This window comes from Entelurus aequoreus, linkage group LG17, assembly GCF_033978785.1.
Source record: "Entelurus aequoreus isolate RoL-2023_Sb linkage group LG17, RoL_Eaeq_v1.1, whole genome shotgun sequence".
Taxonomy (NCBI): domain Eukaryota; kingdom Metazoa; phylum Chordata; class Actinopteri; order Syngnathiformes; family Syngnathidae; genus Entelurus; species Entelurus aequoreus.
Genome location: NC_084747.1, coordinates 11991319 through 12018536, shown reverse-complemented (window position 1 = coordinate 12018536; position 27218 = coordinate 11991319). Strand labels below are relative to the sequence as shown.

At 40.7% G+C, this 27218-nt stretch overlaps 1 protein-coding gene across 3 annotated transcripts; it reads right to left on the bottom strand.

The window, feature by feature from the left end:
* Positions 1-1738: 1738 nt before the first annotated feature.
* Positions 1739-26508, bottom strand: LOC133632385 (zinc finger protein 135-like). Of its 3 annotated transcripts, XM_062024782.1 has the most exons (4): positions 26197-26508; positions 16186-16367; positions 8239-8482; positions 1739-4019 (listed from the first exon to the last, which is right to left on the bottom strand). In XM_062024782.1, exons 2-4 carry the CDS (start codon positions 16336-16338, stop codon positions 2761-2763), a joined length of 1656 nt encoding a protein of 551 aa, XP_061880766.1. In that variant the 5' UTR covers positions 16339-16367; positions 26197-26508; the 3' UTR covers positions 1739-2760. The 3 variants fall into 3 exon arrangements, with proteins under 3 accessions (XP_061880766.1, XP_061880767.1, XP_061880768.1); XM_062024783.1 differs by lacking the exon at positions 16186-16367; XM_062024784.1 differs by lacking the exons at positions 8239-8482; positions 16186-16367.
* Between the last annotated feature and the right edge of the window lie 710 nt (positions 26509-27218).

Here is a 27218-nt window from a genome sequence, read left to right as displayed (position 1 = left end):
CTTCTGCGAAAGCGCTCTTTATTAACATATGGCGCTCCAGACATACATTTATTTTTAGCCACAAATTAAATTTGCTACATCATTAAAAAAAATGCATGGTTGCTGTGTTCATCGCAACTCCGCTTCACGTCAAATACCTCATCGCACCCGCTTGGCCAGAGAATAAAACGTAGCAGAAGGATGTGTGACTTTGCAGCTATATGTAGCGAGTAGAGGTACGGATTAAAGGTGAAAGAGAGGAGTGTGACTTGTGTCATGTATTTATTCGGTAATCAAAATCAAGCAGTCACGAAAGGCAAAGTATTCGCTGCATCAAGCGGCGATCCGCCACCACAAGCCCGAGCCTATGCAAGGCATGCAGAAAACCTCCGGAAGCCACATAACCTTCATCACTACTATGGGCGCTAAGAAGACAAGCGCTTAGACACACTCTTTCGCCTACACTTTGCCTTCCAGGTGAAATAAGTAAACCAGTGGTGTTCAAAGTGTGGTCCAGGGGCCATTTGTGGAACACAGTTTTGCTATGGACCCAAGGCACACAGTACAAGTGAAATACACAATAATTTAATTAATGAGAATTTTTTTTTACCAAAAAGCCATTAAGTAACAAGAAATATATTAAATGATAGCAATAACATATAGACAAATATTTTTATTTCGATATAGATAACTTTTCTTTTGTTTTTATGTCAGTTTATTGCATTACAAATTAAACTATGTAGTTTAAAAAAAAGAAAAAGGAATCACAATCGAAAATCTAGTCTTCAAAAGACAATAAATATGGATTTCATTTTTGGCCCCAAATTGTACAGCCCTAACATCTGCAATCCAAAAGTAAAGTGAGGTAAATACTGTCTGTTGTTCTTAACCAATCCAAGTTGTGGAGCTGCGGTTCTTAGCATCATGCTAACTTACACGAGATCGTGTATGATTTATCACTTTTGTTATATGCCAACCAGCACCATATAACACCAGTCATGGTATTCTGGCACACGTTAAAGGCCTACTGAAAGCCACTACTACCGACCACGCAGTCTGATAGTTTATATATCAATGATGAAATCTTAACATTGCAACACATGCCTATACGGCCGGGCTAACTTATAAAGTGCAATTTTAAATTTCCCGCTAAACTTCCGGTTGAAAATGTCTATGTATGATGACGTATGCGCGTGACGTCAATCGTTGAAACGGGAGCGTTGAATCCTATACAAGAAACTCTTGTTTTTATCTCAAAATTCCACAGTATTCTGGACATCTGTGTTGGTGAATCTTTTGCAATTTGTTTAATGAACAATGAAGACTGCAAAGAAGAAAGCTGTAGGTGGGATCGGTGTATTAGCGGCGGACTACAGCTTACAGCAACACAACCAGGAGGACTGAGAGGTGGATAGCAGACGCGCTAGCCGCCGAACTCACCTTAACTTCCTCCGTCTCCGGGCCGCCGAACGCATCTGTGATCGGGTGAAGTCCTTCGTCGCACCGTCGATCGCTGGAACGCAGGTGAGCACGGGTGTTGATGAGCAGATGAGGGCTGGCTGGCGTAGGTGGATAGCTAATGTTTTTAGCATAGCTCTGTGAGGTCCGGTTGCTAAGTTAGCTTCAATGGCGTCGTTAGCAACAGCATTGTTAAGCTTCGCCAGGCTGGGAAGCATTAACCGCGTAGTTACATGTCCATGGTTTAATAGTATTGTTGATCTTCTGTCTATCCTTCCAGTCAGGGATTTATTTATTTTGTTTCTATATGCAGTTAAGCACGATGCTATCACGTTAGCTCCGTAGCTAAAGTGTTTCGCCGATGTATTGTCGTGGAGATAAAAGTCACTGTGAATGTCCATTTCGCGTTCTCGACTCTCATTTTCAAGAGGATATAGTATCCGAGGTGGTTTAAAATACAAATCCGTGATCCACAATAGAAAAAGGAGAGAGTGTGGAATCCATTGAGCCAGCTTGTACCTAAGTTACGGTCAGAGCGAAAAAAGATATGTCTTGCACTGCATCTAGTCCTTCACTCTAACGTTCCTCATCCACAAATCTTTCATCCTCGCTCAAATTAATGGGGTAATCGTCGCTTTCTCGGTCCGAAACGCTCTAGCTGCATTGAAAACAACTGTTGACGTCACGCTACTTCCGGTACAGGCAAGGCTTTTTTTATCAGCGACCAAAAATTGCAACTTTATCGTCGATGTTTTCTACTAAATCCTTTCAGCAAAAATATAGCAATATCGCGAAATGATCAAGTATGACACATAGAATGGATCTGCTATCCCCGTTTAAATACAAAAAAATCATTTCAGTAGGCCTTTAATATCCATTAAATACATCATTTATGGATGCATGAATAAGTCCAACATTGTCTTTCGTGGCTTAATGCTTAATTTGTGGACCCAAACAGATGTAAAGCAATGATGTACCTCCATGCCTTTTGTACTTTTACTTCCTGTGAGTGTTACTTCAATTGTGGTCAACTAGATAGCCTGAAAAGTGCAGTTTGGCATTACTTATAAATGCTGAGAAAAGTATTTGTTCTTAAGAGAGTATCTATCCACTCCACCACATTCACATATTTGTGGATATTTGGTTTGTGTATTGAGCTCTAGTCTTTAAAATACACTTATATATCTGTGCTGCTAAAGGTGAATAAATAATAAGTATATTGAAGGTTTCCCCGCCATCTTGGAAAGGGACCGCCTTTAGGTCAACGGTTGCAATCCAGCAATTTCATAGAGAATAGGGAGGGTTTTTCTTCAGTGTCTTTCATTAAGTGTTGAGAAAAACACTTTTACCAAAAACTGAGCAACTTGATTGCTTTTCTCCTGTGTGAGTTGTCATGTGTTTAGTCAAATTTCTTTTTTGAGAAAACCTTTTGTCACAAACGGAGCAATTTAATTGCTTTTTACCTGTGTGTGTTTTCATGTGTTGAGTCAAATACCTTTTGAGAGAAAAGCTTTTACTACACGCTGAGCAACTGAATTGTTTATCTCCTGTATGTGTTCTTACGTGTTGAGCCAAACTGCCCTTGTGAGTAAAGCTTTTATCACAAACTGAGCAATTAAATGTTTTTTCCCCCGTGTGTTTCATTGTGTGTAGAGTCAACCCTGCTCTGGAAAAAAAGCTTGTACCGCAAACTGCGCAGTTAAATGGTTTTTCTCCTGTGTGCGTTCTCAAGTGTTGAGTCAAGCTGCCATTTTGGGTAAAGCCTTTGCCGCAAACTGAACAATTAAATGGTTTTTCTCCTGTGTGTGTTCTCATGTGTTGAATCAAATGAGTCTTTAGAGAAAAGCTTTTCGGACAAATTGAACAATTGAATGGTTTTTCTCCTGTGTGCGTTCTCATATGTTTATCCAAATTGCTCCTGTGAGTAAAAATTTTAGCACAAACCGAACAGCTAAAACATTTTTTGCCTCTCTTCTTTTTAGAGTGTTTGTTGTCAGCGTGAGTCCTCATATCACCTTCAGAGTCTGTATCGCTGCTCAAAGGTACTTCAACCTCGCCTTCAGATTCACTGTCTGATAGTGGAGCTAAGAGGTTGTCTACTTGTGGTTTCTCTTCATCATCTTCAATCTTCACAGAGACAACAGTCAGTGGCAACTTGGTGAGATCAGCCTCCTGTGGTCCTAGAAGACACTCTCCCTCCTGAGTGATCCAAAGTTCCTCCTCTTCCTTTTTAATGTGGGGTGGCTGTGGAGTCTTCTGCTTCAAAGTAGAGCTCTCTCCACACAGCGGAGGGGGAAGTTCTATTGGATGTTCAACCACCTCCTGGACGTCTGAAGGACACCAATGAAAAGAGTCTGATGTTTTGCCTTCATCTTCTTCAGTCTTCACAGAGACAATAGTCAGTGGCAACTGAGTGAGATCAGCCTCCTCCTGCCCGAGAAGACACTCTCCCTCCTGAGTGATCCAGAGTTCCTCATCTTCCTCTTTAACGTAGAGGGGGTGTGGAACCTCCTCATTCAAAGTGGAGACCCCCCCTTGCAGAGAGGGAAGTTCTTCTGGATGACCAATTAGCTGCTGGACGCCTGCGAGACACAACACAAACACACTTGAGCTCAAATGGCTGTGAAAATATCAGATTTTATCACAGACATTTTTTCTTGTCAGATTGTTTCTTACTTTTTAAAGAAACAAGAGCAATAATTAAAACCTTTTTTTTGTTTAAAAACTAGTCGTTTGAAAGGAGACAATGACACGACTTAAGATGACACATGGCACAAACATACACTACATCTTACTCTTAGCAAAATGTGTGTGTGGGGGGAGGTGTGGCTAGCGCGCCTGCAGGAGCAAAGGTCACCGCCTCTGTCTATGGTGCTGAGGACGAGCAACATCGGATGGGGGCGGGGCATGTGCTGACGGTGAGACACAGCTGACAGGTGATTAGATTTCCCAGGTGGTACATGTTAATGTAATCATCTGTTGTCTTTAACAGTGAGCGTCCGGGAGCAGAGGGGGAGAGAGGATACGGACGTGACTGAAAAGTCACGTTCTGGGGGAGAAAGACTTTTGATAAAACCTATGGACATTAAAACCTTTGTTAAAAACTGCACGCTTGGCTCTTGTGCTGGGTCTACAGTGGAACTGCTAGGAAGAAACTTCCACAGTGTGTTTTTAGAACAAATCTAAATTGCTCTTTTTATTTAATTTTTTTTTTTTAAAAAGGTCTCTTTTTTGAGACTTATTCAAGACCATAACAAATAACATTTAAGACATGAAAGAAAATAGGAAGCCCAAAATTCAAGACTAAAGTTTATGCCTTTATTTTAAACATAACATATTTTAAGTCCGTTTATGGTCGCACTGAAGACTTAATACAAGATTTGGAAAAAAATGAAGACATTTGAAGGCCTTAAATCGTACTCATTGGATTTTAGACTATTCAAGAACCCTCGGATGTTTCATGAGTTTCAATCTGCTTTCCATTGACTTCTTGCTAGCGCACTTGTTTGTCCACCGTGTGCTTGGGTCCGAGGCAACAACTGCCACAGTGCGCACAGAGCGACAACATGACTACTGCGAACAGGGAGGAGAAGTTTGTCCCTAAGAACAAAAAAGTATGGTTTGTGGTTTGGAACTTGTTTGGGTTTGCGGCAACTGACGTGCAACAAGTGAGTGTCAGCACAGTTTGTTTACAGCTCATGGCAACAGAAGGTAGCAGCACAACTCCTTCCGCACTCAACATCAATGTTCGCCAACAAGAGCCTTTAGTCAAATTTAAAATGATGTTAAATGTTAATTTATCCATTTTATTTGTCATGTATATGTCCTTTACAAGGTCAAAAAGTGGCCTAGTGGTTAGCATGTAGTAATCTCCTTTTGGACATTTCTCCGGGTAGTCCGGCTTCCTCCCACATTCCAAAAATATGCATATTAGGTTAATTTTAGACTCTAAATTGAACGTGAATATGAATGATTGTGAATTGGCTGGCGACCAGTCTAGGGTGGTACCCCGCCTCTCGCCCCAAGTCAGCCGGGATAGGCTCCAGTTTACCCACGATCCTAATGAAGATAAGCGGTATATGGGTGGATGCATTTCATATTGTTTTCTACAAGCAACACTATAATTATTTTCTGTAAAACATTTTTGGCTGTCTGGCTTTGCATGATTTCTTTTGGAGAAATTGTCTTGGTTTTTGTACGATTCAGTTTTAAACAAACCCTTTAGAACTAATTACAGTACTAACCAAAACCAAGGTACCACTTTAAAATGTTATTGAAAAAGAAGTGTCCAAGTCTAAAGAATTAGTTTTTTGTAGGAACATAGGATTACATTTTATATATATTTTGGTTTGTAACAGATAAAATCAAACATTAAAATGTTAAATTTAGCTTTAGTGACTTACTTGTACTTTAGGTCAGTCCCTCTAGGAGTTGCAATGTAATGAGCAAATCCAACCAACCATCCATCCATCCATTTTCTACCGCTTATCCATTCAACCAATCTTCGCAAAATACGCACAGCCTCGCAACTTTCCACCATGTTTTGGCCAATCCAATTTGTCTCTAAACGGCGCTCATACACACATGATCAAAATATATGTTTGTTTTCTCTTATGGAGATGAAGCAGGAACAGCAATAGAATATCAACTCTTTATTGCTTTACACAAATGTTGTCCTCTAGTGTACCTTAGACCTACTTCCGGTTCTTGTCTAAGGCACTAAGCCGGGGGTGTCCAAAACTACGGCCCAATTTGGCTCGCCGACGTCTTCAAATTGGCCCGCAAGACATTGTGAGTCTTGTCGGCAGGGAGATTGTGTTAATTTTTAAAGGCTTGCGTTTTCTATGCTGCCATCTTGTCACCATTTAGTGGACAACATGAGTTTTTCCTGGTCAATGATCTTTAATTATGTCCCGAATGCGCAGCATTTATTTATACGACCCGATGCAAACAACCTTCTCTAGTCATGGCGCAAAAAAAAAATCCAACCAACACAAAATGCCAACGGACATGGTCACTAAACTGTGTGGATATTATTTTAAGAAACGTTTAATCACCATAAAAGATTCAAAATTACACCCATCTACATCCGTTACAAAGCATGATGGGAAAAATGCAAAACACTCCCCAGACTTATTAATGTTTGGTGCATTTTAGCTTCTTGATATTTCTGATTGGTTACAAAACTTTAAGGAGGTCCTCACGGAAGGAGACAAGGTATAAGTCGAACTTTCACATACTCTTCATAACCAATTATATTATTTATATAGCCATTATAGTAAAGCACTAAGCCTTCTGGGTAATGTAGTTTATAGACATTTAGCAACCCACCGGCATCCTGACTTCCTAGTTTATATGCATTCATAATTTATTTAACCTTTATTTATCCAGGGTAAGGCAATTCGGAATGTCATTTTATTTGCAATGCTAACCCAGCAAAGATGCAGAATTTACATGTTACAGATGTTGAAGTTTGATGATAATCTCTCATCGTCTCTCAGATATCAACAAAAATGTAAAGGTGTAGGAACATAAAAGAATGTTTAAGATGGACAAACACTTGTCAAGCATTAAATGCGAATGACAGAGCGGACAACTAGGATTCCATAACACATTTATAAACCAGCGTGGTAGGGATTGGGTGCAAGGTGGGTGACATTTTTTAATGTGTGTGAGCAAAGGCATTCGAGGTGGAGCACATGTGAGCAACATCAGACGTGCACACCGTGGCCATACCAGTAGCACACCTTTCTCGAACCTGACATCATACCAATTTGAAAGCCTTATTATTTTAATCAAATGACAGCAGTCATTTCCATGGGATTATTTTCTAATATAGGTGATTTGGCCCACTTACAATACAAATAACAGAAATAAGTTAGTTTTTCATGAGCTATATGCTAGTATTGTTTGTCTGTGTGGGGGTCCTGCTTTGGAAAGAATTACAGAAAGATTACATTTAGAAACATTCACATGTTGCACAATGAGATGTAAGCATGGGATAAAGAGTACATTCCTGTAACTTTCTGTCTGTAAAATAAATTGTTTATGAGCATTTATGTAATCTAGTAACAGCATTTCATTATTAATATCTATCAATTAACATTCTGAATAAATTAGAGTACAATAAGCTCACATCTGATTGGGGAGTCATAGTGTAACAACCTGGAATTTACACTCAATGTGTGGTGTTGGAGTGGTCCGACTTTTTGTGTGGCCATAAACGCATCACTGGCTAAGTGCCATGAGAGCGGCTCCTGCTATTATGTCAAATGTTAAAGAGTTGCAGACGCAATGGCAGAGGGGTTAGTGCGTCTGCCTCAAGAAGGTCCTGGGTTCGATCCTGTGCTCGGGATCTTTCTGTGTGGAGTTTGCATGTTCTCCCCGTGACTGCGTGGGTTCCCTCCGGGTACTCCGGCTTCCTCCCACCTCCAAAGACATGCACCTGGGGATAGGTTAATTGGCAACACTAAATTGGCCCTAGTGTGTGAATGTTGTCTGTCTATCTGTGTTGGCCCTGCGATGAGGTGGCGACTTGTCCAGGGTGTACCCCGCCTTCCGCCCGAATGCAGCTGAGATAGGCTCCAGCACCCCCCGCAACCCCGAAAGGGATAAGCGGTAGAAAATGGATGGATGGATGGTCAAAGAGTTGGTTTAAGCCTGGTTTGTATGACTAGCTTTGCGAGATATACGTTTTTCTAATGTTTTAGGTCTGGTTACGCCCGACAATAAGCAGTTCTGCTCAATAAAGTGGTCATCCTGACCTCCTTAGAGCGTCTCAACAATAATAACAATAATTACCATCTTCACTATGATGAAATGGTTTCTCCCGAGTGCCAGCTAGAAGAGATCGCTGATAATATGCGTGTTCCAGTTGTATCCTCTTTGACAGGGGAGGCGATGCATCCGCTCTGTGTGTCCTCCGATGTCTTGTCGGCAGCACAATCATCGTGCTAAATGCAAACAGTGTTGGCACGGCATTTGTTCTCAACTTCTTTAGGCCGTCCACTCTACGTTGCTCGTATTGTGTCTCATCAAAATGATCCTTTAAAGAATATGGGAAAAACAAGACCATATATTAAATAATGTACTGCACTGTAGAGGTTTGCACAGGGTTAGGATTTGTGCCAATGACGCATTACATGTACCTTTGCTCTGGACTTGGTAAACTTAAGTGAAATTACTGTATTTTCTGGACCATAGGGCGCACCGGATTATAAAGCACACCGGATTATAAAGCGCACTGCCGATGAGCGAGTCTATTCATACAAAAGGCGCACCGGATTATAAGGCGCATCAAAGGCCTACTGAAATAATTTTTTTTAATTTAAACAGGAATAGCAGATTCATTCTATGTGTCATACTTGATCATTTCGCGATATTGCCATATTTTTGCTGAAAGGATTTAGTAGAGAAAATCGACGATAAAGTTCGCAACTTTTGCTCGCTGATAAAAAAAAGCCTTCCCTGTACCGGAAGTAGCGTGACGTCACAGGAGCTAGTATTCCTCACAATTCCCCGTTGTTTACAATGGAGCGAGAGAGATTCGGAGCGACAAAGCGACGATTACCCCATTAATTTGAGCGAGGATGAAAGATTCGTAGATGAGGAACGTTACAGTGAAGGACTAGAGAGGCAGTGATGGACGTATCTTTTTTCGCTCTGACCGTAACTTAGGTACAAGCTGGCTCATTGGATTCCACACTCTCTCCTTTTGCTATTGTGGATCACGGATTTGTATTTTAAACCACCTCGGATACTATATCCTCTTGAAAATGAGAGTCGAGAACGCGAAATGGACATTTAAAGTGACTTTTATCTCCACGACAATACATCGGTGACACACTTAGCTACTGAGCTAACGTGATAGCATCGTTCTCAAATGCAGATAGAAACAAAATAAATAAATCCCTGACTGGAAGGATAGACAGAAGATCAACAATACTATTAAACCATGTACATGTAACTACACGGTTAAAAATTCTCAGCCTGGTAAGGCTTAACAATGCTGTTGCTAACGACGCTAAGGCTAATTTAGCAACTTAGCAACCGGACCTCACAGAACTACGATAAAAACATTAGCGCTCCACCTACGCCAGCCAGCACTCATCTTCCCATCAACAGCCGTGCTCACCTGCGTTCCAGCGATCAACGGCGCGACGAAGGACTTCATCCGTGGGTTTGGCGGCAAGCATCGGCTAGGCGTCTGCTAAGTAAGTAGTCCTTGTTGTGTTGCTGTAAGTATTGTACTTAGCCGCTAATACACCAATCGATCCCACCTACAACGTTCTTCTTTGCAGCCTCCATTGTTCATTTAACAAATTGCAAAAGATTCACCAACACAGATGTCCAGAATACTGTGGAATTTTGTCGAAGAAAACAAGAGGTTTTTGTATCTGGTCGATGGGGTCCAACCACTTCCGTGGATTTTGTGACGTCACGCGCATAAATCATATCCAAAGGAGTTTTTCAACCGGAAGTGTGGCGGGAATTTTAAAATTGCACTTTATAAGTTAACCCGGCCGTATTGGCATGTGTTGCAATGTTAAGATTTCATCATTGATATATAAACTATCAGACTGCGTGGTCGGTAGTAGTGGCTTTCAGTAGGCCTTTAAAGGGGTCATATTATGATTTTTTCTAAATGTAAAAGACTTCCTTGTGGTCTACATAACATGTAATGGTGGTTCTTTGATCAAAATGTTGCATAGATGATGTTTTATAGACCATCTTCAAGTCGCTTTCTGACAAGTCGCTTCAGGTGGGCGGTCTTATTTACGTGGCTCACTTTCGACAGCGTCTTCTCCCCGTCATCTTTGTTGTAGCGGTGTAGCGTGCAAGGACGGGGGTGCAAGAAGTGTCAAAAGATGGAGCTAACTGTTTTAATGACATTCAGACTTTACTTCAATCAACAGCGGAGCAGCATCGCCTCATCCGGAAACAACAACGCCGGAAATGTGTCCCGTGAAAAACCATCCGACCGGAACTCTCTAATAACTAAAGTTCCTTGGGTGAATAATGTAAACCCACTACACCGGTATGTTTTATCGCTTCCATAGCGAGATATAAGTTAGAACTTTACGCTACTTTATATTAGAAATGGCAACAGCAGAGGGTGAATGTCCCATAACAAGAAGATAGAGAAAAAGAAGAAGCTTATCGACTACGGTGGCGGACACGCGCAAATTTTCAGGACTTATGCAGATCTCAAATACACATCAGCAGGCACCAGAAGGTAAGAAAAGTTGGTTTTGCATAATATTGTGAAACAAAACGCCAGATAATATGTCTGTTAATGGGTGCCATTTTGCGGTCCTTATACACACACCACAGTAATACTTGTATCTCTGACTATGGTAGCCGTAATGGGCCGACAATCCATCAAGCGGTGTGGCTTCAAAGTCATACCAAAACATTTTGACAGATTTTTGAGTGCAGAGTGTAATGTTCTTTATTTTCAATGGAACATTTCAAGTTTTGGTGTTGTTTACTGGCGTCATATTGCAGTCTACACGTACCAAAATGATTCCCGGGCGCCGCGCCGCTGCTGCCCACTGCTCCCCAAGGGGATGGGACAAATGCAGAGGACAAATTTCACCACATCTAGTGTGTGTGTGACAATCATTGGTACTTTAATCTTTAATCTTAATCTCTTGCGTGTGACTACCATCTACTGGTCACACTTATCATTACACCATGTACCAAATACAATTGCTTCAAGGTCGGTACGCACAACCAGAATTATTCCGTACATTAAGCGCAGCAGGTTATAAGGCGCACTGTCGATTTTTGAGAAAATGAAAGGATTTCAAGTGCGCCTTATAGTCGGAAAAATACGGTATCTTTATACCGCATTTTTTGGATTATAAATCGCTCCGGAGTATACGTCGCAACGGCCGAAAATGCATAATAAAGAATGAAAAAAACATATACGTCGCACTCGAGTATAAGTCGCATTTTTGGGGGAAATTTATTTGATAAAATCCAACACCAAGAATAGACATTTGAAAGGAAATTTAAAATAAATAAAGAATAGTGAACAACAGGCTGAATAAGTGTACGTTATATGAGGCATAAATAACCAACTGAGAACGTGCCTGGTATGTTAACGTAACATATTATGGTAAGAGTCATTCAAATAACTATAACATATAGAACATGCTATACGTTTACCAATCTCCTAATCGCTAAATCCCATGAAATCTTCTTCCTCTGTGTCGCTTCTAAACAACTCTGCCAACTCCAAAGGTATGCGCCGCTTCCTCTTGCCGTTTTCTGCTGCATATTTCACTACGTCCAGCTTGTAATCTGCAGTATATGATTTCCTTTTTGGCGCCATTTTTGTTCAGCCCTTCTCAGTTTTTATAAGTTACCGCCAATGTTGAAATGATCCATTTTTATAGCTACGGACGTAGTAGCAGGTAGCATTCCATGACCCACAATGCACTTATGCCATGACGCACAATGCGCTTCTGCCATGACCCGCCCCCGCCGAATTTTTATTGGTTGACGTGTGTGTGTGACGATTGCTGACGTGTGTGTGACGATTGCTGACGTGTGTGTGACGATTGCTGACGTGTGTGTGACGATTGCTGACGTGTGTGTGACGATTGCTGATATTCGCCTCGTCTCTTACGGGAATGAGATAAATAATATTATTTGATATTTTACGGTAATGTGTTAATAATTTCACACATAAGTCACTCCGGAGTATAAATCGCACCCCCGGCCAAACTATGAAAAAAACTGTGATTTATAATCCGAAAAATACGGTAATATGAATCTCTACAGACCAAATTACACGACCGTATTGACTATTGTTGGATACAAAGCCCACGAAATACAGATTTATCGTTTTAAAGTATGCGCTGATTGAGCAGCTGAAGTTCAATTTTTTACTCAATGTCTCATAGTTAAATGTAGGGCTAAACGATTAATCGACATCAAGGTTTTAATTAGTGCGATTACGTAACCGCATGAGGCGGAGTTGTTTTTTCCTCCGCCGTCACCGACGTTTGAGTGACAAGACATGTTGGCCACTCCGAATTGTTGAGCCTCGCGTTTCGTCCTCGCTTCATTCAAACGGGGAGACAAGATCTCACTCTGTGCATCGCGCTCAGGTTTATTTAACGGTAGAATTAACTGATGGCAGTGAGCCCTCTGTTCAGTCATTCAAAATCTTTGTCTCGGTGGGCCGAGAGCCACTTACCGAGACCGCACAAACAGGAAGCACGTACAGAGAACCTTGCAACTTGCCAGTGAGAAGTTACGCAGCGTAAAAAAAATTAGGAGGAAAAAAGTATTGTGGGACTATTTCAACTTCAAATCGGATGGGCAATATGAGCCCATCAACACGGGTGAACGAGCAAGAATGCCGTGATATCAACAAAAGAAAAGACGTCTGACCTAGTTGGGACAAACAAAGCACTTTAAGATGTTCAATATTTAGATTACATTTTTGATTAAAAAAATGGGAGTCTACTTTTTTTGCTTGTTTATCTATTTAGTATGACAATGTTATTTACTAGTAGGAATGATACTCGAAACCGGTTTTCCCGGTTGTTTGATAAGAAAAGAACAGAGTCCTCGGACTCGAATCCCTTTTTGAGAACCGGTACCCGTTATCGAGACCACTATAGTAAAGAAAAAGAGTTGATTCTTTATTCGAATCCCGTCCCGACCAGAAATGCTCCGTGGGACATCACAAGAAATTACGTCACGTAGCTCAATCATTAGGAGCAGATAGCGAAAGCAGGAAAACAATGGACGGGAAAAAGCGCTCCAAGGTGTAATAAAGTTCAAAACAAAAGCTATAATCCATCGGATAACTTTACTGAGAGATTTGAGCAGGGTACAAACACTTTTACGACCAACCGGAAACATAGCAACCAGGCTAGCAACGCACCTCCTTTACGGCAGCTGTCGTAACGTTCTTAAAACAACCGCAGCACTTACATATACATACAACATATCTCCCTTTTTTAACTTTAGTTTTTCTCTCCTTGTAAACAAAACAAAATCACACTGTATATGTGTTGTCTGTCTAATTATAAATAATGCAGACGAGGCGTGTTGGCTGAGTTCTTGACGTTTACTTTCACAGCGTGGCAACATGCAACACTTTTCGGGGCTACCGCACATGCTCGTCACTCCCGTTGCATGCTGGGTAATGTAGTTGTTATATTCTCTAGCTCATAACATCTTTCCCCCTATAAAGAAATAATGTTAACTCAATAAAGTGTATTTCTTTTTATAGCTTTAACTTTTCATTTTTTAGCATTGTTACCACATTTGCAAACAACTTTTCTCTTCATAGAATTTTCTTTCAATAAAGAAATAAAGTGCAAAAATGTCAAAGCATCATAACTAAATAAATGATAAATAACAAAATAACAAACAGTTACGTCAAATAGCAGCAGAAGTGCACTTTTTGGAGAGCTGTATTATTTTTAGTTTTGTGCCCAAGGGACTGATTATATTTAACACTATATTATTATTTATACACCTATAGTGATCACAGAGACAGCTTGTTTTTGTGTTACTGTATATATTTGTTTCTCTGAAAAATCCCACCTAATATACTTTGGGTAACAACAGTCAATATTTATTTATTTTATTTTATTTTTTTAGGTGAGTAACAGTCAATATTTATTTATTTATTAGATTTTATTTTTTTATTATACAATAAAAGTGAGCTTTTGTTAAACCAAATATTGTGTGTTTTTTTCCATATACAACAACCTATCTGGACTCGATAAAAGAATCGATAAGGAATCGGTTCGATAAGAGGATTCGATAATAGGCTCGAACTGGATAATTCCTTATCAAACATCATCCCTATTTACTAGGGCTGTGAATCTACTAGGGCTGTGAATCTACTAGGGCTGTGAATCTTTCACACATTCCTCCATAAAATAGATAACGGCTGTGCTAAATTTCTATATTACTTAAAAGAAAACTGTTTTTTATATATATATATATATATATATATATATAAAATGCTACCCAAACATTTAATGAAGTCAAATAAAAACTACGGCAACAAGTGAAGTATCCCATGTTAGAATAATTTTAACTAAGTTATCACAAAATGTTGTGTTTCAATGAGTTCCCGGCGAGAAGACAAAAGCTGTCTTTGATCCTACCAAGAAGAAGGCTTGTAAAACTCCACTGTGTAGGATGGGAAGCAACATGAAGGTGTTATGTTTCTTTGATGTATTGTAATCCACAGAAAGATGTTGTCTTGACCAGAGAACTACAAAGCCGAGAGGAAGCAGGGCCTACTCCCCTCAAGGCACCTCTTCTTTGAACTGTTTTACGACCTCTTCTTTGAACTGTTTTACGACCTTTTCTTTTAACTGTTTTACGACCTTTTCTTTGAACTGTTTGTAATCAATGGCGATGGCTGTTTACGACCCCTGTCCCTTAGAAACAGCTGTTGCCATGTAATCAGGGAAAGTCCAAATAAAAGAGGAGGCGTACAATCTTCCGCCTGAGCGTGATGGAGACTGTGCAAGAGTACAGCCCAGACGTCTCTCCTCAATTGAGCCAAATTTAATTCTGTCTCTGTTTAATTCCTTGCTTCTTGTCTTGTTTAATAGATGTCATCCGTGTTTGAACCTGACATCCCACACTTCTCTTTTTTAAAGTAAATCTGTACAGCAAATATGGACATCTACATCAGCAATAGGATTTGCCTGAGTGGCTGGATTTTTTTATTTTTATTTTATTTATTAAGATTAGTTACAAATTAGAATCGCGGTTCCTTCGAAAATCGTTGTTTTGACACCCCTATTATTTACCTTCCAATTACAGTACAATGGTAAACAATTCTACAGTAATGAGAAATAAAAGTGTATATCCTTTTAAATGGTTACCTGCATTAATATTATTTATTATGATTACATTATAAACACTGTATCATTTTTTGTATCGATTATTCCTTCAGTTTAAGAGCATGATGTAGACAAAAGCTCTTAGTCTGTCTGCATAAAGCCAAATATTTTTTTTAAGTAAATGTTTGCATATTGTTTTAATGTGTGGCACCTTGAGACAACAATATGTTTATTCACAGTCAAGAAGTAAGACTTCTTCCTTCGCTTGTTATTCTCGCAGTTTTATGCATCAATATGTATAAAACATAAACCTCACAAATTGAATTGCACATTTGGAGAGAAAAATCGCAATTCGTTTTTTTCCCTTTTTTAATTTCATTTGGGATTTAAAATGTACGTAAATACTACAACATGTTTATATTAATCAGATTTGGTCTTGACCTCTGTATGTATGATGAGATTATCGCAGATCTTCAAGATGCAACCTTTTAATCAAATTTGAATAATAGGATATTGAAACTGATGTGGTGGATTTAAAGATTCCTTTTTTATTTATAAATGAAATTGTAAATGGGTATTTGGTGGGTAGATTTGGAAATGTATTGTATTGTATCTTGTATATTATATGATGATGTATATTTTAACTGTGGATCCCTGTCCATAAGCTGTGTGCTTCTAGGGATGACCTTTTTGCAGAACGGACTCTGATATTAAAAAAAGAACCAATAATATAATACAAAACTATGTCTGTGTGTAAATAAATAGATATATAGGTATTAGTTTGGATTATCAGTGACACATGCCGAAAAGTCGCAATTTTGAAGCAAAGTTTTGTTAGGCAAAGTGTATTCATTCATTCAGTGTTACTGAGAGTGAGAGGTATTCCACGTTTCCCATGTGTATGCATGCTTACCTCGCACAAGATACTGTAGTCGTTGGCTCTCCAGCCTTCCCGGCCAACGTTCACTTCCCATATTTTTCTCCTTTCTGGGTCGCGGGGAAAGCGGTGCATATGCTTCCCCGAGGTATTTCGATAGGAGCAGCCCGGTGCTGCACAACAGGGCATGTTTACACGTGGGAAAACTCTTCAAAACCCTGTGAATTAAAATCGATGTCCGATGAGGAAGTGCAAGCTAGAGTTAGCTAGCTATAGCAAATGTGCATGCATAGGGGTAGCTAGAGATGTCCGATAATGGCTTTTTTGCCGATATCCGATATTCCGATATTGTCCAACTCTTAATTACAGATTCCGATATCAACCGATACCGATATATACAGTCGTGGAATTAACACATTATTGTGCCTAATTTTGTTGTGATGCCCCGCTGGATGCATTAAACAATGTAACTTTACCATGAATTGATTAACGTGGACCCCCGACTTAAACAAGTTGAAAAACGTATTCGGGTGTTACCATTTAGTGGTCAATTGTACGGAATATGTACTGTACTGTGCAATCTACTACTACAAGTTTCAATCAATCAATCAAAAACAAGGTTTTCCAAAATAAGAGAACAACTTCAACTCCAGTTATGGAAAAAAGTGCCAACATGACACTGCCATATTTATTATTGAAGTCACAAAGTTTGGTGATAGCGGGGAGTGTATATTGTAGCGTCCCGGAAGGGTTAGTGCTGCAGGTATTTCTTCTTTTGTGTTTATGTTGTGTTACGGTGCGGGCGTTCTCCCGAAATGTGTTTGTCATTCTTGTTTGGTGTGGGTTCATAGTGTGGCGCATATTTGTAACAGTGTTAAAGTTGTTTATACGGCCACCCTCAGTGTGACCTGTATGGCTGTTGACCAAGTATGCCTTGCATTCTCTTAAGTGTGTGTGAAAGCCGCATAAATTATGCGACTGGGTCGGCACGCTGTTTGTACGCAGGAAAAGCGTACGGTAAAACATGGACGTAGGGCCTACGTCCGTGTTTTACCGGATACGTACCGCTCCGTACAACGGGGTTTTAAAAAGTCAGTGATGTTACTTCTTGAAACCGATACCGATAATTTCCGATATTACATTTTGAAGCATTTATCGGCATCTCTAGCGGTAGCTTAAAGGCCTACTGAAATTATTTTTATTTATTTAAACGGGGATAGCAGATCTATTCTATGTGTCATACTTGATCATTTTGCGATATTGCCATATTTTTACTGAAAGGATTTAGTATAGAACAACGACGATAAAGATTGCAACTTTTGGTATCTGATAAAAAAAAGGCTTGCCCCTACCGGAAGTAGCGTGACGTAGTCAGTTGAACATATACGCAAAGTTCCCTATTGTTTACAATGATGGCCGCATGAAGTGAGAGAGATTCGGACCGAGAAAGCGACAATTTCCCCATTAATTTGAGCGAGGATGAAAGATTTGTGGATGAGTAAAGTGCAAGTGAAGGACTAGTGGGGAGTTGAAGCTATTCAGATAGGGAAGATGCTGTGAGAGCCGGGGGTGACCTGATATTCAGCTGGGAATGACTACAACAGTAAATAAACACAAGACATATATATACTCTATTAGCCACAACACAACCAGGCTTATATTTAATATGCCACAAATTAATCCTGCATAAAAACACCTGCGTGTTTTTTATGCTAGCTCCTAGCTCCTCTGCTAGCTCCTAGCTCCATAGAACACGCCAATACAATTCAAACACCTGATCAACACACACAATCACTCAGCCCAAAAGACCGTTCACCTAACCCAAGGTTCATAAAGCTTATATATTTTTAAAAAGTTACGTACATACGCAAAAAAAAGTTGCGCACATACGGTCAAGCGATCAAATGTTTAGAAGCCAAAGCTGCATACTCACAGTAGCACGTCTGCGTCTTTGTCATCCAAATCAAAGTAATCCTGGTAAGAGTCTGTGTTGTCCCAGTTCTCTACAGGCGTCTCTGTATCGAAGTCAAAAGTCCTCCTGGTTAGAGTCTCTGTTATCCGAGTTCTTCCATCTTGACTGCATCTTTCGGGAATGTAAACAAAGAAGCGCCGGCTGTGTACTGTTGTTGCTGACTACGTTCGAAAAATACGTCCATTTCGCACCGACAACTTTCTTCTTTGCTTGCTCAGTTTCCTTCTCCATAATGCAATGAACATGATTGCAACAGATTCACGAACACAGATGTCCAGAATACTGTGGAATTATGAAATGAAAACAGAGCTTTTTCGTATTGGCTTCAATGTGGAAGGCATACCCGTGTTCCCCGGGCTACGTCACGCGCATACGTCATCCGCAGAGGCGTTTCGAACCGGAAGTTTAGCGGCAAATTTAAAATGTCACTTTATAAGTTAACCCGGCCGTATTGGCATGTGTTATAATGTTAAGATTTCATCATTGATATATAAACTATCAGACTGCGTGGTCGGTAGTAGTGGGTTTCAGTAGGCCTTTAACCCTTGTGTAATGTTCATATTGTTGTTACTCAGCCAGCGTTTGTGGGTACTGTGGGACCCAATTTTTATGACTTGCCTAGTTTTTATGAAATTCCTAGCGCCAACACTGATGGAGTTTTGGTGCGTGCAAAACAGCAGCAGGCGGCTGTGGCCTGCGGGACGGTTCTAATACTAATCAAATATCAATTTGGGAGCCATAGATCATTCATTCGCGGGCCTTGACTTTGACACCCCTGATTTAGGAGATGGTTTCAAACAGAGTTGACCTAACTCGATATACTACAACTCTGTGTCTGGGCTTTTGTCAACATCCATCCATCCATCCATCCATTTTCTACCGCTTGTCCCTTTCGGGGTCGCGGGGGGTGCTGGAGCCTATCTCAGCTGAATTTGGGTGGAAGGCGGGGTACACCCTGGACAAGTCGCCACCTCATCGCAGGGCCAACACAGACAACATTCACACTCACATTCACACACTAGGGCCAATTTAGTGTTGCCAATCAACCTATCCCCAGGTGCATGTTTTTGGAGGTGGGAGGAAGCCGGAGTACCCGGAGGGAACCCACGCAGTCACGGGGAGAACATGCAAACTCCACACAGAAAGATCCCGAGCCCGGGATTGAACTCAGGACCTTCGTATTGTGAGGCACATGCACTAACTCCTGTTTCAATGTGTTGCCCGCTTTTGTCAACATTTGAAGTTTATTTTTTTTCATTCAAATCTGCCAGTTATCACATAAAATATCATAAAAGTTGAGATCAAATCAAGTTGTCTTTCAAAATTCAACAACAAGGTTGTTTGAAACATTTAAGAATGAGTAAACCTCCACTCCCTTGCAAAATGCTCAAGGTTTCATTCTCTGGTAGCAGCCAGCCCAGCTGGAACACTTCACTCTTCACTCAACACATTCGCCGTAACGTCATCAAAGCTCACAGCATTCGCACACAACGGCAACATTTGGGAAGCAGGATGTGTTGATATAAAAAAAGTAATCAAACAAAGCTTGTTTAGGTTTCACATACAGTATGTATCTCAAAGCACATAATTGTGATGCGTATAAGAACCCTTGAATAAAGTTTGGACCTGAGGCATCCCCAGTTTTTAACCCCAGTAGATGCACTAATAATATTATTAATAATAATATAACAATTATTTTGATAATACATTATTTAGATTTTTATTGTCCACTGATGATAATCCTGCATAAATCAGATACACTACTTTACAATCTGAAGGGAAACTTGACATATTTATAATCATAATGACAGGTTGTATGATTATTGAAATACACATTCTGGCTATATTGGATTAATTTTGTCGGCATTATTTATTTTTTTAAAAACACTAAATCATTTGGGGGTTAAGGGTTATTTAGGGAGCATTTAGCACCCCTAAAAAGGCCAAATGACACCACTGGTTGGAGCTTGTGATGAAACACATTTCTGATGAAACAAAGACCATCCATCCATCCATTTTCTACCGCTTGTCCCTTTTGGGGTCGCAGGGGGTTCTGGAGCCTATCTCAGCTGCATTCGGGCGGAAGTCGGTGTACACCCTAGGGGACGGCGTGGCGAAGTTGGGAGAGTGGCCGTGCCAGCAATCTGAGGGTTACTGGTTCAATCCCCACCTTCTACCATCCTAGTCACGTCCGTTGTGTCCTTGGGCAAGACACTTCACCCTTGCTCCTGATGGGTCCTGGTTAGCGCCTTGCATGGCAGCTCCAGCCATCAGTGTGTGAATGTGTGTGTGAATGGGTGAATGTGGAAATACTGTCAAAGCGCTTTGGGCTCCTTAAAACGGGGTAGAAAAGCGCTATACAAGTACAACCATTTACCATTTACCCTGGACAAGTCGCCACCTCATCACAGGGCCAACACAGATAGACAGACAACATTCACACTCACATTCACACACTAGGGACCATTTAGTGTTGCCAATCAACCTATCCCCAGGTGCATGTTTTTGGAGGTGGGAGGAAGCCGGAGTACCCGGAGGGAACCCACGCAGTCTCGGGGAGAACATGCAAACTCCACACAGAAAGATCCCGAGCCCGGGATTGAACTCAGGACCTTCGTATTGTGAGGCACATGCACTAACCCCTGTACGACATGAATATGACAATATTGTGGACTTCCTGATCGAGGGGTGCGCATAAAACGTTGGCTACAATAGCCAATCGATGGGAGTGTTTACATGCAAAAGAGGATTATAGAGTAGATACATTATATTTCCAAAAGTCTTTGGCCACCCATCCAAATTATCAGAATCAGGTGTCTTAATCACTAGGCCCGGCCACAGGTATATAAACTCAAGCACTTAGGCATGGAGTCTGTTTCTACAAACAGTTGTAAAAGAATGGGCCGCTCTCAGGAGCTCAGTCATCTCCAGCGTGGAACTGTCATAGGATGCCACCTGTGCAACAAATCCAGTCGTGAAATGTCCTCGCTCCTAAATATTCCAAAGTTGGCTTTATTATAAGAAAATTGGCTTTATTATAAGAAAATGGAAGAGTTTGGGAACAACAGCAACTCAGCCACGAAGTGGTAGGCCACGTAAACTGACAGAAAGGTGTCAGCGGGTGCTGAAGCGCATAGAGCAAAGAGGTCGCCGACTTTCTGCACAGTCATTTGCTACAGGGCTGGCTTTGGAGGTTGCCAGGAGAACGGTATATGTTGGACTGCATTGTGCCGAGTGTGACATTTGGTGGAGGAGGAATTATGGTGTGGGGTTGTTTTTCAGGAGTTGTGCCAGTGAAAGGAACTTTGAATGCTCCAGGATACTTAAACATTTTGGGCAATTCCATGCTCCCAACCTTGTGGGAACAGTTTGGAGCGGGCCCCTTCCTCTTCCAACAAGACTGTGCACCGGTGCACAAAGCAAGGTCCATAAAGGCATTAATGACAGAGTCTGGTGTGGATGAACTTGACTGGCCTGCACAGAGTCCTGACCTGAACCAGATAGAACACCTTTGGGATGAATTAGAACGGAGACTGAGAGCCGCTTTTGGAAGAATGGTCGAAAATTTCTATAAAGACACTACGCAACCTTGTGGACAGCCTTCCCAGAAGAGTTGAAGCTGTAATAGCTGCAAAAGGTGGACCGACATCATATTGGACCCTATGGGTTAGGAATGGGATGGCACTTCAAGTTCTTATGTGAGTCAGGGCAGGTGGCCAAATACTTTTGGCAACATAGTGTATCTCAAAAGCACATAATTGTGATGCGTATAAGAACTCTTGATTAAAGTTCGGACCTGAGGCATCCCCAGTTTTTAAAGACGGGAGGCTTAACCACACGTAGATTCACTAATAATAATAATGATAATAATATAACAATAATTATGATAATACATTATTTTGATTTTTATTGTCCATTGATGATAATCCTGCATACATCAGATAAGATACTTTACACTCTGAAGGGAAACTTGACATATTTATAATCATAATGACAGGTTGTATGATTATTACAATTTGCATTATGGCTATATTCGATTAAATGTGTCTGCATTATTTATTTAAAAAAAAAAAAAAACACCAAATAATTTGGGGGTTAAGGGTTATTTCAATCAATCAATCAATCAATGTTTATTTATATAGCCCTAAATCACAAGTGTCTCAAAGGGCTGTACAAGCCACAACGACATCCTCTGTACAGAGCCCACATTTAGGGAGCATTTAGCCCCCCTAATAAGGCCACCACTGACAACACAGTTCGGATGAAACAAAGACATAAATATGACAATATTGTGGACTTTCTGATCATGGAGTGCACATAAAACGTTGGCTACAATGACCAATCAATGGGAGTGTTTACATGCAAAGGGGGACTAGTTTACAATCTCATAGTCTAGATATGTTAATCCCATTTTTAGAAAGTCAACAACCTTATTAAAGTTTTTTTTTTTCCATACAAATCTTGACGACAATATAGGCTGCATGTAAAAACCTTGTTATCGTTGTTCAAAAAGGTTGTTTCAACCAAATTAAGTCAATCATTCCTTTTTTAGTGCTTGTAAACTAGTGTGTGTATGTGGGACAGCGATGTCAGGAGTCTAATACTGTACAATAACAATAAGTCATATTAAAGAACAATATGGGGGTCACACAAATACATTCTAGGCTCAGTGTTCTGGCGAGAAGTGCTCCATATTGGATTTCCTACCTTGCACCTACTCACGCGTATGAATCCAAGGAACGTGTTAATGTAACCGCAATTAATGTAACTCTTTCATGTGAGTAAATAGTTATACTAACTAACTCTATATTATTGTATTTTGTCATAAGAGTACATATTTCACACCACAAATAATCAAATGTATGATTTGAGTTGGGGTTTTTTTTGTTGGGAAACTGAAAGCATCGGATTTTCGACATCGTCACATCCAACCATAACATAATACATTGTACTTGATTGTTTAACAGTTTGCAGTGTAAAATATGTATATTAAATAACAACAAATATTTGTAGCTCTATTTAATGTAACAACTTGTCGAGAGTGGAGGCTGCCTTTCATCCGAGTGCAGCTGGGATAAGCTCCAAGCGGTAGTGAACGGATGGTAAATGGTAAATGGGTTATACTTGTATAGCGCTTTTCTACCCCTTTTTAAGGAGCCCAAAGCGCTTTGACAGTATTTCCACATCCACCCATTCACACACACATTCACACACTGATGGCGGGAGCTGCCATGCAAGGCGCTAACCAGGACCCATCAGGAGCAAGAGTGAAGTGTCTTGCCCAAGGACACAACGGACGTGACTAGGATGGTAGAAGGTGGGGATTGAACCAGTAACCCTCAGATTGCTGGCACGGCCACTCTCCCAACTTCGCCACGCCGTCCCCCATAGATAGATCGGGGGTCAGCAACCTGCGGCTCTCAAGCCACATGCGACTCTGTAGTGCTGTCCTTTTGGCTCCCTGGAGCTTTCGCTAAAATTTATGAAAATGTAAAAAGATGGGGGAAAACATTTTTTTGGTTTTAATATGGTTTCTGCAGGAGGACAAACGTGACACCTAATTGTTAGAAATCCCACTGTTTGTATTAAACATGCTTCACTGATGGGAGTATTTGGCGAGCGCCGTTTTGTTTTACTAATTTTGGCGGTCCTTGAACTCACCGTAGTTTGTTTACAGGCACAACTTTCTCCGACGCTGACACGGACATACGTGGTTTATGCCACTCCTTCTTCTTTGTCTCATTTTGTCCACCAAACGTTTTATGCTTTGCGTGAATGCACAAAGGTGAGCTTTGTTGATGTTATTGACTTGTTGGGAGCGCTAAATCCATTGGAGGAAGACAGCCTGAAGTTTCCTTTAAGTTGGACACACACATCTATACTTTTGGCCATTCTAAGTCAGTAATTTCCAGGAGTTATCGCACCCTCTGAAATGCATCGCTTTTACTAATGTTGTCCAACTTTGTAAAATGTGTAGAATAAATATTACATTTTAACATTTCTGTCAACGAAGATTTGCCTCAGCCTGCGACACATAGTCATTTTGATAGTAGGCTAATATAGCTAATATAGACACTTATATCATGTGTTGTCTTCATTATAACACTTATATACGACTTTTAAAGTCATTTTGATGGTAGGATAATATAGCTCACTGGATCGGTTCACAGCCGATTGTGAAGCGACTGGGATGGGAATCAGCACCTCCAAGTCCGAGTCCATGGTTCTCGCCCGGGAAAGGGTGGAGTGCCATCTCCGGGTTGGGGAGGAGATCTTGCCCCAAGTGGAGGAGTTCAAGTACCTCAGGTTCTTGTTCACGAGTGAGGGAAGAGTGGATCGTGAGATCGACAGGCGGATCGGTGCGGCGTCTTCAGTTATGCGGACTTTGTATCGATCCATTATGGTGAAGAAGGAGCTGAGCCGGAAGGCAAAGCTCTCAATTTAACGGTCGATCTACGTTCCCATCCTCACCTATGGTCATGAGCTTTGGGTTATGACCGAAAGGCATATTTGCCAACCTTGAGACCTCCGAATTTTCAAGTATTTCTAATATATATATATATACATAAATAATCCGTTCATGAATGAGTATATCCGTTCGGCCACCGTGTTCAATGGAGAAGTCTGATCTACAAAATGTGCAGGCAGCATACCCCTTCCCCTTCCAGCTGTCCTGGATGAACTGAAGTTATTTTTTCCAATCATTTTGGAACTTGCGAGCGTACTTCTTCTTCTTACTCGTCGTCGCCATGTCTCTTCTTCGTTCTTCTGCTTCGTCTCTGTTATGTTTTTGGACATTACTACTTGCCGTAGTTTTGAAGCAATGCATGATGGGAATCCAGATGTTGTGTGTCAGTGTATTAACGTGCCGGCTGGAATAAACACACGCTGAGAAATAGCTCCGTGCCTGCCTACTTTATGGGTTATAGATAAACCTATGGATAACGGAGACATATATAATAGTCTCCTTTTCAGGTGAGAGAGGACGCTAAAGGCAGTGCCTTTAAGGCACGCCCCCAATATTGTTGGTGGAAATCGGGATAAATTCGGGAGAATGGTTGCCCCGGGAGATTTTCGGGAGGGGCACTGAAATTCGGGAGTCTACAGGGAAAATTGGGAGGGTTGGCAAGTATGCCGAAAGGACAAGATCACGGGTACAAGCGGCCGAAATGATCTTCCTCCGCCGGGTGGCGGGGCTCTCCCTTAGAGATAGGGTGAGAAGCTCTGCATCCGGGAGGAGCTCAAAGTAAAGCCGCTGCTCCTCCACATGGAGAGGAGCCAGATGAGGTGGTTCGGGCATCTGGTCAGGATGCCACCCGAACGCCTCCCTAGGGAGGTGTTTGGGGCACGTCCGACCGGTAGGAGGCCACGGGGAAGACCCAGGACACGTTGGGAAGACTATGTCTCCCGGCTGGCCTGGGAAAGCCTCGAGATCCCCCGGGAGGAGCTGGACAAAGTGGCTGGGTAGAGGGAAGTCTGGGCTTCCCTGCTTAGGCTACTGCCCCCGCGACCCGCCCTCGGATAAGCGGAATAAGATGGATGGATAGACACTAACATCGTGTGTTGTCTTCATTAAAACACTTACACAAGGCTTTCATTTTTTTGCGGCTCCAGACAGTTTTATTTTTGGTCCAATATGGCTCTTTCAACATTTTGGGTTGCTGACCCCTCGGATAGATTGATTGATTGATTGATTGAAACTTGTATTAGTAGATTGCACAGTACAGTACATATTCCGTACAATTGACCACTAAATGGTAACACCCCAATAAGTTTTTCAACTTGTTTAAGTCGGGGTCCACGTTAATCGATTCATGGTAAATACATTCATGGATTGGACTGAAGTGAAATCTTTTAATGCACATTTACACTTCCGCATTCCTTGGATTCTTATCCACTTTCTTCATTTGACTTTTGCATCCTTTCATCTCTGACGTGAACTCCACTGCCTTCTTCAAGCTAACAATCATGGCGGCTCTTTGTTTACGTTCTTCAACTAAGTCGGCTAAAATCAAATCGACGCTCTTTTCAGGGCTTGAAATAGCTTTAAAATTATGAAACTTCGAATCACTCACCTTCATCTTTCGTCTTTATCTCCGTTGGTGATTTGCTGGAAGTTGGTGGCGCTGATTCTCTTTCATGTTCTCTTTTAGCGGACGTCGCCATCTTAGCATAGCAGTAGTCGTCCATCTTCTATCACGTCTTCAATCTTCACTTCAGGTAACACCCCGTGGCTCCAAACTCAACTTCCGATACGTGGGCAAGATATATGTGCTGCTATATTTGCTATGAATCTGTTAAATCCTAAATTTGAAACTTCTCCGGAAAACCACTCGGTCCGCCATCTTGGGTTTTTTTTTTCGCTTTTTGGGATTCGCTGAGCTGTCCGATCGATTTGCGCATGCGCCAAAAGTCAGTGACTTCTGCATTGTTTCACCCCAGTAAAAGGCATGACAAAAACTGGCTATTTAACACACTTTATTGTGTATATTTCATAAAAGAGCCTTTACTTAATACAACATATATTATAAACTAATAAAACATAAGCTGCTTGTGTTGTTGCTGTGCTGCTCAATAGTTTTATCACAAAAATATAACCGTGCTATAACATTGCGCCAAAAAAATATTTCTATTTGAATATTTACATGATTTACATTTGCAAACATTCACCCATTGCCTTAATTTTTTTTTTTTGTTACAAACTAATCCATCTTTTGAGAAAATGACATTTGGTCAGTAATGTACCTATTTAATGACAGATGTATTTTCACTGCTAAATATAATAGAGTAAACAAGGTCAGATAGCATATTTTCCAAACCCAGAATGTAGCACTTGTGATCTTCCTTACAGGTGTTTACGCCCCTGGTCGAATATTAAATAATCAAAAATTATTCTGTTTGGATCAAAATATCTGAAAAAATTATCTGAAACGTTTTTTTTCATTTTTATTTTTATTTGTATTTGTATTTATATTTTTTATTTTTATTTTTATTTTTATTTATTTTTTTTCATTTTTTTTTTTTTTTTATTATTATTTTATTTTTTATTTTTTACTTACGTTCCTTAGTTGACAGCATTTTTTTTTCTTCAAAAATA

Bases quoted from the DNA above. Each gene is read 5' to 3' on its own strand.
- LOC133632385 (XM_062024782.1), bottom strand. From the start codon at position 16,338: ATGCCCTGTTGTGCAGCACCGGGCTGCTCCTATCGAAATACCTCGGGG. The intron at 8,483-16,185 runs GTAAGCATGCAT...TATTCTTTAAAG, and splicing joins ACTACAGTATCTTGTGCGAG to GATCATTTTGATGAGACACA. The intron at 4,020-8,238 runs GTAATTATTGTT...TGTGTCTCGCAG, and splicing joins ATTTCATCATAGTGAAGATG to GCGTCCAGCAGCTAATTGGT.